This window comes from Drosophila montana, unplaced genomic scaffold, assembly GCF_035044405.1.
Source record: "Drosophila montana isolate Dmon_TW-CO22-7 unplaced genomic scaffold, ASM3504440v1 contig_3218_1, whole genome shotgun sequence".
Classification (NCBI taxonomy): domain Eukaryota; kingdom Metazoa; phylum Arthropoda; class Insecta; order Diptera; family Drosophilidae; genus Drosophila; species Drosophila montana.
In genome coordinates this window covers 692,504-707,621 of record NW_026998098.1, presented here as the reverse complement: position 1 = coordinate 707,621, position 15,118 = coordinate 692,504, and the positions used below count along the sequence as shown (strand labels likewise).

Below are 15,118 nucleotides of genomic sequence, written 5' to 3'. Positions count from 1 at the left end.
TCGGGTAACAATTGGTCAGCTTCCTGAAACGTTAATCGTAAATCAGGTTTTTATTTTAAGGAGGTTGTTGGGAAACTAATCCCTCAACTTATACACGGTTAGCGTTAATAACAAATCCAATCCAATCCAAATTTGTATTAATTGCTCGTTTTAGAAGGGAATTTGTTCATTTTTATTTTTGTTATAATTTTTGTAAATTATGGTTATTATTATATCACCCGTAAGAATACTAAGTATAACTCTTTACACCTTGAACTCGTACCTCTACGCAGGCTCGTGACTTCTCGTTGTTGGGAAACTAATCCCTCAACTTATACAAGGTTAGCGTTAATAACAAATCCAATCCAATCCAAATTTGTATTAATTGCTCGTTTTAGAAGGGAATTTGTTCATTTTTATTTTTGTTATAATTTTTGTAAATTATGGTTATTATTATATCACCCGTAAGAATACTAAGTATAACTCTTTACACCTTGAACTCGTACCTCTACGCAGGCTCGTGACTTCTGGTTGCTTTTGATGTTTTCCATAGGAACTTTGGCTATCATATTTCCCACTTGCAGGTCGAATTATTTCAAAACCAAAAGGAAATTTATTAGATTCGAGTCTCTTCCGGTGTGGGCTATATATAAATATATTTGAATCGAATCTCAGTCACCTTTCAGCTGTTTTTTAAGGCAAATGGAAAAAAATATGTGTTAGTCTCTTAAATTCAATATGGTATTTAAAATTCAAACCACTTTTACGTCGTGTTCGTTCCATTAAGGCTTTAAAACCGACTGTCTCCAGTTTTGTGTTATTTAATTAATTATATAGTTTACAATTTGTGATACTTTTACTTTTGCATTGGCTTGTCCAAGCTTCATGCAATTACTTTTATAATGTCCTCGTCGTGTGAGTTCAAATTCGATCGGGCCAATGCAATTTTCTACAGCGGCGAGATAGTTACCGGGCGCATTGTTTTGAAAACGTCTTCTATCAAGTCTGTTAACAGGATCTACATACTGTTCCTAGGTCTGGCGAAGGTCATTTTCGAAGAGCAACGTAGTGACACCACATCTGGCAACGAAGTCAGGTACGAAAGGGTGACTTCTCATGCCACAGAGATGTACGTCAAGTCTCACACAAATGTGTATGAGAAAGGCAGACTGCCAGACGGTACGCATACCTTTCCATTCTCCATACCGCTGCCGCTGGAGTGCCCCACATCGTGTGTGGGAAAATATGGGAAGATCTCCTATGAGTTGTCACTCGTGATGGAGCGTTTCTTGAGATACAACAATGTGTTCATTCGGCCGCTGACCGTATTGCAGACCTATAATCTTAACTTGCATCCAGAAATGTCCATGCCGATTGAGCATGAGGCAATCAGGAAATTATGCTGCTGGCCCTTTCGTTCGGGACCCATAAATTTACATCTTGCAATACCCTTTAGTGGCTATGCGGCGGGTCAAACGATAAACTATAAAGTTCATATAGACAATATGTCGAATCGGGATGTTAAGGGTTTCTCAATGACTCTGATACAGATATACGAATTCAGGATTAGACATGAAAGACGCATAGTCTCTTCGTATTATCGCGGGGAATTTGAACCGGAGGTTGTGGCTCCTGAGCACAAGCGCACGATAAAAGGCCACTATATAATACCATCCCTACCGCCCACATCCCTGGCAAAGCTCATAATACAAGTATCATACATGATCAGATTGACTGTCCTGTTTAGCGGCTGGCATATGAAATGGAATATTGATGTGCCTATTACAATTGGCACCATACCACTTACTCAAAGTGGTGATCGCAATGCACCAAAAGAATATATACCAGATATAAAAGATATCCAACGACATACAGTGGGAGATCCACCACCTTCCTATAATGAACATCAACCTTTGTTTGAGCATTCAGCATTTATTGGGAAACTATTTGTGGACCCCGATGCAAATGAGTACAATCGCACCGATGATTTCCTTCCAATGTATCCCGTATACAGAAACATGCCGCTAACCAAGCCAACAATAGAGGGGTCACAAACTGAAATGGCGGCATCGGAGGCTGCTCCCTCAGAGGTGACACCTGAGGCGTCACCTGAGGCGTCATCTGAGGCGTCACCTGAGGCGTCATCTGAGGTGACTCCAGATACGGCTCCAAAAACACCGCCAAAAGAATAGCCAATCATATTAGATTGCTATAAAACCATGTATGATGGAACCTAGATGATTCTTTATCTATATCTGTTTAAATATACGAGTATTTAATACACTTACAATACTGTCAATATGTTTTGCATTATCCTGCCCATATTGCTGAGCCTTAGATCGATATGTTGATCTATGTTGATCTAGCTGAATTTACCAGGCGTTGCCCGACCTTTATAATTCAATATGGAACACATATTTCGTATGCATTTTCCTTCATGAATTTTTCTTCCTATTTATTTACTATTATTTTTCTTTGTCTGTTTCTCTCTCTCTCTCTTTCTCTGGACATAGCTTGTCTAATCCCTATACATTTTTGTTTCTAAATCTTGTGATGATTTTAATTTCTTATAATTTTTGGCTGGCTTTGCTTGTCGATTTGTTTTATATTGAATTTTCTATGCATTTTTATTGACGTCCTTTCTATGCCGACAATTCCCAGCAGGATCTAAGTATGATCAAGCTGCTGTTTGGGCAAAGAAAAGCTATTCTGACTTGCTGAAAAATCGCCTTTAAATTTCAAATTTTTATTAATATTTAATATATTGTACATTTACTTATATTGCAATAAATAGCAACAAACTATTTATATATAATAAACATTCACATGCATCGCATTTTTTCGTTTGTTTCTGCCACAATATTATTGCTTGTTAACGTGTCTTTTGCTGCTTGGGCCACTCCTCAGCAATTAAAAGCAACGCAGAGACACAAAAATAAAATGCAGTTTTTAAATTTTAATTATTGTTAGCGTTGAAAAAAAGAGGCAGATAATAGTCGAAGCTGGACGGGTCTGGACCTGGCCTAGACGCAGTTGCAGCCGCCTCTTCCCTTCGCTGCGGTTAGCCGCTGCCAAAAGCCAAAAGCCAACAAACAACTGGCAGAGCACATGACTTGAATGCGACCATTACGTCATGGGGCTGCACGAGAGCACTGCAAAAAAAATAAAAACAAAAATAAAAAAGTTGTAACCATACACAGAAACCGCATATTTGTCGTGAGCATTTTGTTACAATTTCAATTTGTTGCTTTAAGACTTGTCTTGGACTTTTCTGTGGGGTCGTTCGGGGTCCGATGCATTTGCTGCCGCTCGGCTGCTCGGCGGCTCGGCTGTTTAGGCGGTGTCTTTGTCGTTGGTGTTGGTGTTGACGGCATTGGCTGCAACTTGCCTTTATTTTTTTTTTTTTGTTTGTTTTTTTTTGTTTTTTGAAAGTGCATTTGCTTTGGTCTTGGCCAATATTTGACAACAACAACAACCGAATGGCAAAACTTGAACTGCTTTATTGCAGTTTTCGGATTCTTTTTAGAGCATACTGGCAGCTGTATATGGTCTTTGTTGAGCTGACGATTGCGAGCCGACAGCAATGCGTGCTGGCTTCAAGTGCAAATGATTCCAGTGAGCAATTGCCCGAAGTTCAAATGATGGAGGGGAGGAATAGAAAGTTTCTAAGATTCTTAAATCTATAGCTTCCTCTTTCCGTTTATGAAACCTGCCTTTATGTGCATACTTTTGGATCAATTTAATATTAAATCGAATATGTTTGCAGATGTTGCACACACTAGAATTGTAAAATATATAAAATAATATATAAATGAAGAAATTCCTGTAGATCATATACAAAAAGGGGAGTCCAACAATTCTCTTCCGGCTTGCACTTAATTAAGTACCTATCGAGATTGCAATTTAATTATCTTTTATTCTTTCTATTTTCTTATACCTCTACCGGCTGTACAATCGCTCATTAAATTTTTAAACGCAGTTTTCCCTTGCACAGACCAAGTGTTTATTAGGAAAGGAGAAAGAGATCTATTCCGGAGTAAATTGATAATTTTCTTGATTGCATCTAGAAAAATAAGTTCAATTTTGCACTTCCTCTGCGCTACAAAATGCCGCTGTTGCTCTGATCTGCAATTTGTAATATTAGAGCCGAGCCGGCAGCAGCTCTTGCGGCATTCGAACCGTGTCATTTTCATTACGCGCAACGTGTTTGCGTCTGGGCCGTGGCAGTTTCAGATGCTGTTTCTAGTATTACAAATTGACTTTCACGTGAGAGAACGTCGCTTAGTTGTAGTTAAGTTTTAGCATAATAGCATAAAAAGCCTGAGTTGCGTTCCAAACTGAAACTTGCCATTCAAATTGGTGTCAACCAGTCAACTGGACGCCAAAGAAAGTGGCGCCAGTTTCCAAGCAAACGACAGCAGCAGCTGCAGCTCCAGCAGCAGAAGCAGCAGCAGCAGCAGACGTCGCCCGTCGTCCCAGGCTCAGGCTATAAAGTAGGTCGCCATCGTCATCGTCTGTGACGTGCCCCAACCCGTTTTACCGGCGAGTGCCGCACACACAAAAAACACAACTGGAAAACTTGCACATAAAAATATCAAATAGAATGCGTCCTACGGGACGATTTGCCCCCCCACTAACCCCCTCACCAGCAACGAGTCTAAGATGCATTAAAATTAAATTTTATTTGCAGAGCTTCCAACTTGCATGCTTTCAATTTTACGCCAATAGCTTGGAAATTAATTAAGCAATTTCCCTCGCAGATTTTCCTACTTCTTTTTCCTTCAGCATGCATGTGTGTGTGTGTGCCTGTGTGTGTGTGTGTGTGTACAAAATGCATTTATGCTAATTGTCAGGGGGCTAGATTACGGACGGGAGCAGTGGGCGGCCAGTTATCTATGGCGAAAGTTTGACTTTGCCTTTTGAGCAAATCGAAGCGGAGACAGAAAAGCGACATGCACGAATATTTTTGGGAATTATTGAAGCCAAGCGGATAAATTAGAGAAATTAGCAGAGATATTCAGTTCGGGCATTCGATTTGGCAGGGCATTAACTGAACGAGCAGACTGTAAAGTCATTAAAGAAGAGGAGAAAAACCACACACAGCAAGCACAAATTGAGGAGCGTATATTGTATTTATTGAATGAACTAAGGTTGCAATTAAATTGGCTGTATTGAAGACCAGTTTTATATACAAAATATATATATGTATGGAGAGACTCACTCACAATCCTCCCACGATTCTTGTGCATATTCAGCTCAAATTCGCCTTAAGCTCTCAAGCCACACGAAATTTGCAGCCTGCACCTGAACTCAAATGATAATAACAACGACGCATACGCTTATCATGGCCAAACCAGCTAACCGGGCCCGTTCTGTCTATAACTCGTGCCCGTTTCCCCTCTCTGGGGGCCAGAATTGAAAGCCGGAGTCATGGAGGCGTTAAATGAGTAGCGTTTGACAACTTTCATGTTGTTGCTGCAGCAACAGAGATCAGAAATTAGTGTGCCAAGCAAACCCCCCTCACCCCCTAGCATGTCAACACCCTGCCACCTAATACGCCCTCAGATTCTGCCACCCACCGACACACCCACCCACACATAGCAAGCAAAAATTAATTGCAACGCCGCAAATGACAGCGTCAAGTAGTAAAAGTAAGCAGAAGACGGCTGCATCTGGGTCTGGCTATATGCGAGGCATGCCACGTACGCTAGTTGCAACAAGGATGAGCTCGTTAAAGGAAGCGACAACAACGGCGCAACAGACACAACAACAACTACAACCAAACAGTGTCGAGTTGTTGTCGAGTGCGTAAATTTGTCTTTACTGTTGCCATCGCTGCTGTTGTTGTTGTTGTTGTTGTTGCCACCAAATGTTATTAACATTCGCTGCAAGCAGCACGTGCGCTGCCAAGTCAAAAAGTGGGCGTGTGCCTGCCCCCTTACACACACACACACACACACCCACACCCACCAGGACTTTTCGGTCTTGAACGTATCGCTCTCCTTCCTGCAACATATTGTGGCAGGAAAACGCGTAAAACTTTTGAGTAAATTGCACTCCGGCAAATGGCAAAGTCTTCGCCTAGCGACCACACGAAACATCCGCATCCGCAATCCGCAGTCCGCACACCGAATTCAGCTCGGGCGCAATTCCTGAACTCAGCCTGTGGCCAATTCAAGAGCTGGCAAAAGCAGCAGCCTACTTAGGTAAATTTTACAACCCAATGGGCGTGGCTGGCCTGGAGTGCGATTCGGATTTGTAGTTGCACGATTGCTGGTGTCAGTTGTGCTCTGTTTGGGTCATTGTTGTTGTGGCATCTTCGAATGCTGCTGACAATTTAAAGAGCAAACTGAACAAGGTCCTTAAAGTAGGGAAAGGCAATGGAGGAGTGGCATATTTAATAAAATTTTGTGTTGACCGACAGTTAGCTGGGCAAAAATAAGGTTATTTATATATTTTGATAACAGACTAATAAGATAATTGGGTTTGAATCATGCTAATATTTAAGTTTACATTGTATATTAAAACCATAAATCATGTTGTATGTGTGAGTGGGGGCTGAATAGCCGAACAGCCTTTCAGCCTTGTCAAATTTTCTACAATTGCTGTGCAATTCGTTATTTTTTCGCCCTTCTATGCGGTTTTCATGAATTCAAGTTATGCTTTTAACATTCCTATTTTGACTTAAGTAATATGCGTTTATGTGATATTTTATTGACCATCATTCGCATCCGCCCACTTTCTTTGTCTGTCTTTCTCCTTCTCTTACTCTCACGAAAAGCGCTTCTCTATGCGGCTTTCATAGATTTTAATTAGGTTGATATTTTATAATTTTTTTGTTAACACTTTTCTTGTTTGCAAATTTTAAGTGTGTAGAGCTTTCATTGCAAATCTCTGGCAGCCTTTGCATGTATATGATAAAATAGCTAATTGTTTACAACGTGACTTAGAGCCGGCAAACAGTTTAGCACACATCTGATTTGAAAATTTGTACTCCATTTGATGCTTACCAGGCATAGCATAACAAAACAAACAAACACACGTAAAGGTGCACAACAAACAATCCGCTGATTTATGGTAACGTTATGAAAATTGTTAATTGCGACAATTAAGAGCGGTGCGGAGGCCGAATTGAAGTCTGGCCCTCGCCAAAACAAATGACAATTAGAGTGTGTTAATCGCTGACAAGCAACAGTCACTGCAGGGCGAGGGGTGCTCAAAATATTTGCACGGTGCATGCACAGCGACACCTCCAAGTAGTAGAAGCAACAACAACTACAAATTATGTTGCAGGGGAACAGCAAAAAGGGAGTCGGGCAAATATTTTGCTCCTAATGAATTTGCAGTTACACATTTTGACACAAGTTTTTCGGTTGTGTACTTAGGACTTTATGGGGCACACTTGGAAATCCCGCACGTACATAGACTTTACAACTTAATTACGGGGCGCGTTAATCCAAGCCAAATGAAGCTCGGCACTTCACGTTTGCACATAAGCATTAAATGTAGAAAATGGGTTAGGCGGCATTCAAAGCTAGTACCCAAACTTGCCACATGCGGCACGGCACGGCAGAGTATGTCACGTCATGGGTAGCAGCCAGGTAACAGGTAGCAAGTACTAAAGTTGAAGATAAAAACTTTTTAAGCGAAATGCATAAGCATCTGGTATGCATATCATAAAAGATTAATTGAAACGCCATAAATTATTGTTGATTTTTTATATTTTATTTAATTATTTTTTGATTAATGTAACTAGAGCTAAGGGCTAAGCAATGAATAACTCAGAATAGTTATTCGAATCTGAAATAAAAACAGAACGAAAATTGGAAGAAATCAAAATTTAAAGTATATAAACTATTATTCAACAAAAAAGAATCTCACACGTTGTGCTTGAATATTTTTAATTATATTATTTTAGAAATGCATTTATAATAGTTTTTTATACTTTTTACACAGTAAATGCATACAAAATTAAAAAAAAAATGCATAAACTAAATATAAATTAGACTTTATATAAGGAAAGTCATCTTCTGCCTGTTACATACAATTTCTCAAAACCTTAATACCCCTCTTCACCATTTTCAATACTTAAGGGGTATAAAAATGAGACTCTTTGTATGAGTAATAATAATATATATTTACCTAATATATATATACTTAAATATATATAACTCTCTGCCACATTTAAGTAAATTTGACATGAGTTACTTTCATTCATTGCAAAAATGGCAAACAATCGAGAGAATTGTCTTTGAAGTCGTTCATTTTTTTATTTTGTTACTGCTGGCGATCATAATGATGCTCATGATGATGATGACGTTACGACTGCGACAGCTAATGATGATGTTGCCCAGATTGACACTTTTATTCAATGACCATGACTGTGACTGCGAGCCTGAGTGTTAATATTAGAGGCACAACTGCAGCAACAATCGTGAAACGAAAGCGGCAGGAAAAAACAATTTGTCGCTAATCTGAACTGGAGGCCTCAACGGACCGGTGCATTTTGCAACGCATGCTGCACGCTCCACGCGGCTCTCAGTTGCAAGTTGTGAGCTGGCGGGCCGCAGACAATTTGCAATTGAAAGTCGCAGCGTGGAAAACCGCGGCGATTGATCGATTTTTCGTATCGAAGACTTTCCCAAACTCTGATTCAGAAATCAGAAAAGAGCATGCAACCAACATATTATGGTAGACGGTAGACGGACCATTGCCTTTTTTATGAGATCACGTTCTATTAGATACGTGAAATATTTCCACAGCATCGGATGGATATGCAACTGTCATGCTATGAGCAAGAGTGTGGCGAGAGCGAGACAGCACGCTCGACTAACTAGCTGGCACGTTCAACTTGGACCAAGTGCGTGTTTAACGCTACTTTGGTTAACAGCGCCAGGCAGGCCCAATATGCGATATACATAAGTATAATATCCAGATTGTAACTGTTTTTGCACAGGCGCTGAGAGCATTAAATGCGGTTGCGTTGGACTGCGGCTATGGCGAGGGCTCCGCCATGTCCAAAGATAGTAGCTTATAATAATCACATTCATAAAATGATTAGCCATTATGTTTTTGATTGTTGTTTGGTATTTTTCACGCTTCAACGCCAAAAGTCATTAACTTTTTGGGGAAAATATTGTTTTATACCATTATTATTTATTATTATTCATATTATTATTATTGTGTTAGAGCTTGCTGCGTCCAAATTAAACAATTAACATGTCAATGAAGCCAAGCAGTGGTTAGCTGAAAGAGCTGATAATACGAAATGTTAGGCCAAATTAGCTAATGGTTAAGTAGAAAAGTAGACTGAACTGGACTGAACAAAATATAGAAAAATAGGATATAAAAAATTCATGAAATATAGAAAAGTTGAGCATTTAAAAATGTTGCGCTCAAATACAAACGACTCCGCAAAAACCTGCTCAAAGCCTTATAACAGCTTAAAATAGTCAAAAAGGGTCTTATTGATTTTTTGTTTAGTGGGAATAAAGAGAGATCAATGTCAGAAAAGACAGCTTAATTTGACAAATATTTAAATATGCCATCAATATTGCTTAACTTCTCTATTATATTCATAACATCACTTGTGTACTCCTGATTGGGTTTTAATTATTATATTTATCAGTAACTGTGTCATCTTTTCTATTTCTCTGCCAGAGTATTTAAATTTTTAACTAAGAGATTTTAACTAAAAAAAAAGACAATAGTAAACCCTATAGCTATGCTGTAGGCCTTTAAATATTTTCAGTTAGTTTTAGACACAAGCTATTAAATTCTTCAGCCTATAATTACCTTCAGTATCGTTCATGTAACAATTCCCAAATGCGATTTGGGCAAGTTTCTTTGCCACGACTTCCAATTAAACTATTAACTCGGATCTGATAGCACGCTGCCCCATGACGCAGCATGGACTGCTGCTCGGAGAGCTGCCAACGGGCACTACACTCAAATCTCTGTACAAAACTAGGCCAATTGTAATTAAAACGTTCTACGTGCCTCTCTCGATAAATTTTCGTTGGCAGCAGCCTAGCAACAAAAAGTTGACCGACTTTGGCCAGAAAGTGCGTAAGAAACCGGTAAAAAAAACCGTCACTAAGATGCGAGGCTGAAGTCTGAGGAATACTGCAGTAAATCAAATAATACTGGCACATTGGTTATTTCGAGCTGATCGAACCAAGTGAATAATTGAATTGTTTTGATTTTTCGTCCAAATATCGAGAAATCAAAACAAGCAGCGAGCGAATACAAGTAAACAGAGAGCAAAAGTTATAATAATATAATAATAACAATAATAATGTAACGCCTATTTTGATTAGAAAGTTGTATAATCTTTGAGCGCAGCGATTCGAGGCATGTGAATTTTTTACGCAATTGCTTTTAGGTTGTTTTGGTTTTTTTTTTGCACTAGGCCAAGAGTTAGTTAGTTATTGTATAAGTAGCTACACGACAACAACAAAGACAAATACAACAATTTTATGCTGCATGAAGACAGCAGCGCTTGGCATATGATTTAATTGAAGTCTGCAAAAAATAAAAATAAAAACAAAAAATATAAGCAAAACAACGCCTCAGAGGCCAGAGATCTGGCGGAGGGAGTGTTAATTGAAACCGAATACCGAAAACTGAGAAACTGTGCAATTGTGTTTATTTTAACTTAATTTCACAAATCTTATGCCATATTTGAACTACATTTTTGGCTGTTTATTTTAATAACAAAACACTAACGGCATTTAAAAATACATCAACATATATTTAAAGCAGAGAAGAAGAAGAAGAAAAACCCACAATTACCGCAACAAAGTAATTGTCATAAATTTGAGCGTAAAGAAATAACAGCCAAAAATCAACAAGCCCAGGGAAAATTGATAAAAATAGCTATTTTATTCCATTGTCTATCTCCCATCCCTCTCTTTGGGTAAATTTTCTGCGGTTAAGTTGGGACTCAGTGGGTCAGCGTTTGGACATGCAACCCATTAAATGACCCTCGTCCAATTGATAAATTCGGCCTTCGTCTACACTTCTCACAAAGCCCAAAGAAACTTTAACTTTCCAATTTTTGGACTCTAGTTAATCGCTTCTTTAAAAAAAATATAATGAAAACAATTTATGGTAGCATTTTAATACATAAAATTATCTTGTGTAATATTTTATCGTACAAACATTTTGAATAACAAAACGAGCATCAAACTAACTTTTCTTTCTGCAAGTCTTGTTCTGTTTTTCTCTCCTCATCCACCTCATAAGAATGTGCTGAGATGTGAGAAACACTTTTTCTTTTCTGTCTGTTTCTCACAGTTTGCATAGATCTATCGTAAAACCTTATACTGACCTCATCACATCTTGCAATGACCTTCTGGTCGGCAGCTGTACATTTGCAAAGTAATTTTAACTAACGGTTTAACTTTAGCTCTTATCCATAAATCCAACTGACACCAGCGGACCTCTATGCGCTTCTCATAGCGACCTTTGTCGCAAAGCCTTTCACAGTGATATTACGAAACAACCTCCGCAGGCCTCATTAAACTGACCTCAGTTGACAATGGCAAATGGGCTTTGGCTGATGAAGTAGCCATAATTACATGAAGCCAAGCGAAAGGTTTTCGGGCGAGCACGCAAAAATAGCCTGACCAAAATTCAAGTCGTAAGGTTTATTGAACTTTTGTTGAACAAATGTTAATTTAAGTTTTATATATTTTTTTTTGTACGCATATCAAATAAGGCAAATCATCCTCTGACCCGGAGGCCAAACTAGTTATAAAGAGCCAAAAGCCAAAGCCGGTGCCGCCATCGCCATCGCTGATTATGTCACGGCCAAGTGGTTCTAGCCACCTTTTTTGTTGCTCTATGTTAATGACCATGTAGAATCTATGGGGCAAAGTCAGGGCCGTGTGCAGATACTCAATATTCATAATTCTTTGTCCAAGCCGAGTTCTTTCAACCTGAGCTGAGCCGCTTCAGCGCAGAAGCCCGCGGGCCCATAAATTTAACTATCAAAGCTTTGGAAGCCAGCTCAACCCGGGTTCAAACACCTTTCAAAACTTGTCTAATGAGTTCGAGTATTTATTGATTGCTTCAAGCTAGAGCTGAAGCTGATGCTGATGCTGAATCGTTTCGCCACACGCTGCGTGCGGCATCGCATCTCCGTTTGCGTCCACAAAGATTGCGCAAATGCTCGGCTACAAAATGACATAAATTTTTGCCAATTTACGCGAATTTCGTTGCCGCCAGCTGGTCCCGAAGTCAACTAGTTGGATTTGTCGCGATATGCCCGGGCTACATGTGTATCACTAAAGCATTTGCTCATTTCTAATGCTCAACGTGCCACAATTTGTTTACATTTTGCAGTTTGATTAGTTGGAAAATTTACCATCATTTAATTAAATTACTTATGATGCAGTTGTGCTTACGTATGAACGACAATGAACGGAAATGGCGAGCAATTTGCATGCGGCAACTGTTGCTATTTTTTTTTTTTCTTCTTTCGGTCACTTAGGCAACACTGGAAGTGAAAGGCGTGCGCCATTTCAATGTAGTATTTGTGCTGCTGCTGCTGCAATCAGCGAGGGGGCAGGGCAACGACTCGCGGCTCTCAACTCATGAGCTCGTGCCGGTTCTTTGCTGATTTCTAGACAAAATTGCAGTAGACTTCTTTAAGTGTAACTGAAGAGCGCTCAATAGAACCGTTTCACTTACTGTTATGATTATTTGACAGCGTTTTTCTTAAACATTGTAAAAACTTCATCTTTCCCCGGCATTATGTTGTTAAATGCAAGAAACTCTTGTTTCTGAATATCATATTCATAAATAACAACAATATATATTAATTTCATAGTTTGTTTTTTTTTTTATTTTGGAAGCTACCCAAATAGTATAGGCTAGGAAGATCGATTTTTGTGGTTACATTGGTTACCTTATTGGTATGGGTTTTTTGTAGTGTTCTACACTCAACTGTGAAATAATAGTGAAGAAAGTATTTAACCTCTTTTGTTAACCATCAGCATCAAAATTTATATTTAAATATATTTCAAAATATAGGTAGTAATTAGGTATTTTTTATATAAAGATAAAAACTTGGTCCAGGGAAGGCCGTGTAATATGCGGAGGCCATCTATGTATCTCCATAGACAAATGTATATATGGCATGAATGTTTTTTACACCAATCACGGACCAAACTACTTCACTCTTTGTATATATGTACGTATATATGTAAGTATGTATATATTTACGAATGTATGTAAGTATATGTGTATGTATGAACGAATGTATGTATCTATGTATTACGTAATTTCTCTTACAATAATTACCAACTCCCCCGCAGCAAACTAGGAAAAATATTAATTTAAAAAGCGCCTTACTATGCGATTCTCATGAATTCAAGTAAGCTTTGGCAGGCATGCTTTAATTATTAGTGTTGTGTGAATCAACAAGTTGTGTTGGGACCATCTAATAATCTTTATATTTGTGTGTGTGTGTTTGTGAGTATGTATGTGTTTATGTACGTACGTACGTATGTATGTATGTGTACGCATTTGTGTACTTAGGTATGTTATGTATGAATGTTTGTATGTGTAGGCATGTGTGTTACGTATGTATGTGTGTATGTATATACATAGGTATGTGTGTAAGTATGTTTGTCTAATAAATGCCAATTAAATAATCATTCATGCTTTTGTGAATTATCGTGAAAATACATATTTTTTTCCATATGTATAAATAAGAATATGTACGAAAGCAATTTAGGCCTTGGCACGTGTTAGCTTCTTGTTATATATAAATAGAATGAAATACAATAAAGCTATGGACTAAATTAAATGGTTGAATTAAATTAAATCAGCTGCAAGTTTTGCACTAGATTTCTCTACTGCTCGAATCTATTGTGTTTATGATTATGTTATTTAAATAATATTTCATTGGAAATGAAAAATATACTTGAATTGTCCTTTTTGTGTCGTTTCCCATTAAAAGCATATTGCATATATTTCGTGTTAAATTATACATCATGACATTCAGTAAAATTATCCTGTTGAGAAAGATCCATACGTTTTAATTGGAATTTGGCATTACTATCCTTAGTGCAACGTGGTATAGTTATGGTATCATCCTCGTGCGCTGCTCCCACGATCCCCAACACATACAGATGTAAAGAAATAGAAATAGAACTCGTTTCGCAGCGGCACACAAAAAACGCTAACGAACCAAGTGTAGGTCCCTAATGGCAGGCACATGTGCTACGTGGCAGCAAACGAGCTGCAGTCACCAGTCGCCAGTTGCCAGTTGGCAGTTGGCAGTTAGCAGTTGGCAGTTGGCAGTTGGCAGTCAGCAACTCAAACCGAAACTAGAATCCAAACAGAATCCGTATTCGAGTCTGATTCGGCGAAACCCAGCGCCAAGCACAATGTGTTGACTGTTCTAGCAAATGTCCGAAAAAGAAATCGACGCAGTCACGTAAAATTATTTTAATAATCACATAACTTTCGGCATTTACACGCCATGCGGCCCATTGGGGAGTACTCGCCGGGTAGGGCAAGCAAAAACAAAATGTCAATAAATTTTTTCCAACAACCAACAAAAAGTTGAACAGAACAACAAGTTAAAGTAAGGGTCGGGACCGAGGGCGAGGGCGAGGGTGAGGGTGAGGGCGAGGGCGAAGCTGACATCCGAAGCAGCTCTTAAGTGGGATTTGCGGCGCACTTTAGTGTCAACTTTAACAATAAGTTGGCGCAGAAAGATGAAGAGTGAGTGCGAGTGAATGAGTGCTGCAAATGTTGGGCTAGATTGGGGTAGAGCTGTGGCATTGTCGTCAAACAAAACATTCAGTGTGTGCGCACACACATAAGTTAAATATTTTTTGGTACGCAAAACTTTAGGCATCAACTGTGGCTCTGCTAATGAAATAAACACCCACGGCCATTGGAGCTCAGAACTTGAGCTAAGTGCGCACAGCAGGTGGCCAGAAAGTTAAAGCGCCTTATGGCCAAGTCGGCGATGGTGTATCCGTCAGATACATTTCATTTACCTGCCTGCCTAGCATTGCTAGCCACATGAAAGTCAGCCTTTCGCTTCTAGGTCTCTGGTTTGCACCAGGCATTTGGCCACACTTACCAACTGTCCCGAGAGACGGCTCTACTTTCAACC

At 39.0% G+C, this 15,118-nt stretch overlaps 2 protein-coding genes across 13 annotated transcripts in view; both read left to right on the top strand.

The window, feature by feature from the left end:
• The window catches only part of pip (pipe), a 50,359-nt gene that overhangs the window by 13,128 nt on the left and 22,113 nt on the right, over positions 1-15,118 (top strand). The window lies entirely within an intron of this gene.
• Positions 677-2,269, top strand: LOC135433454 (arrestin domain-containing protein 2-like). The gene has a single exon (XM_064689550.1). It carries the CDS (start codon positions 882-884, stop codon positions 2,169-2,171), a length of 1,290 nt encoding a protein of 429 aa, XP_064545620.1. The 5' UTR covers positions 677-881; the 3' UTR covers positions 2,172-2,269.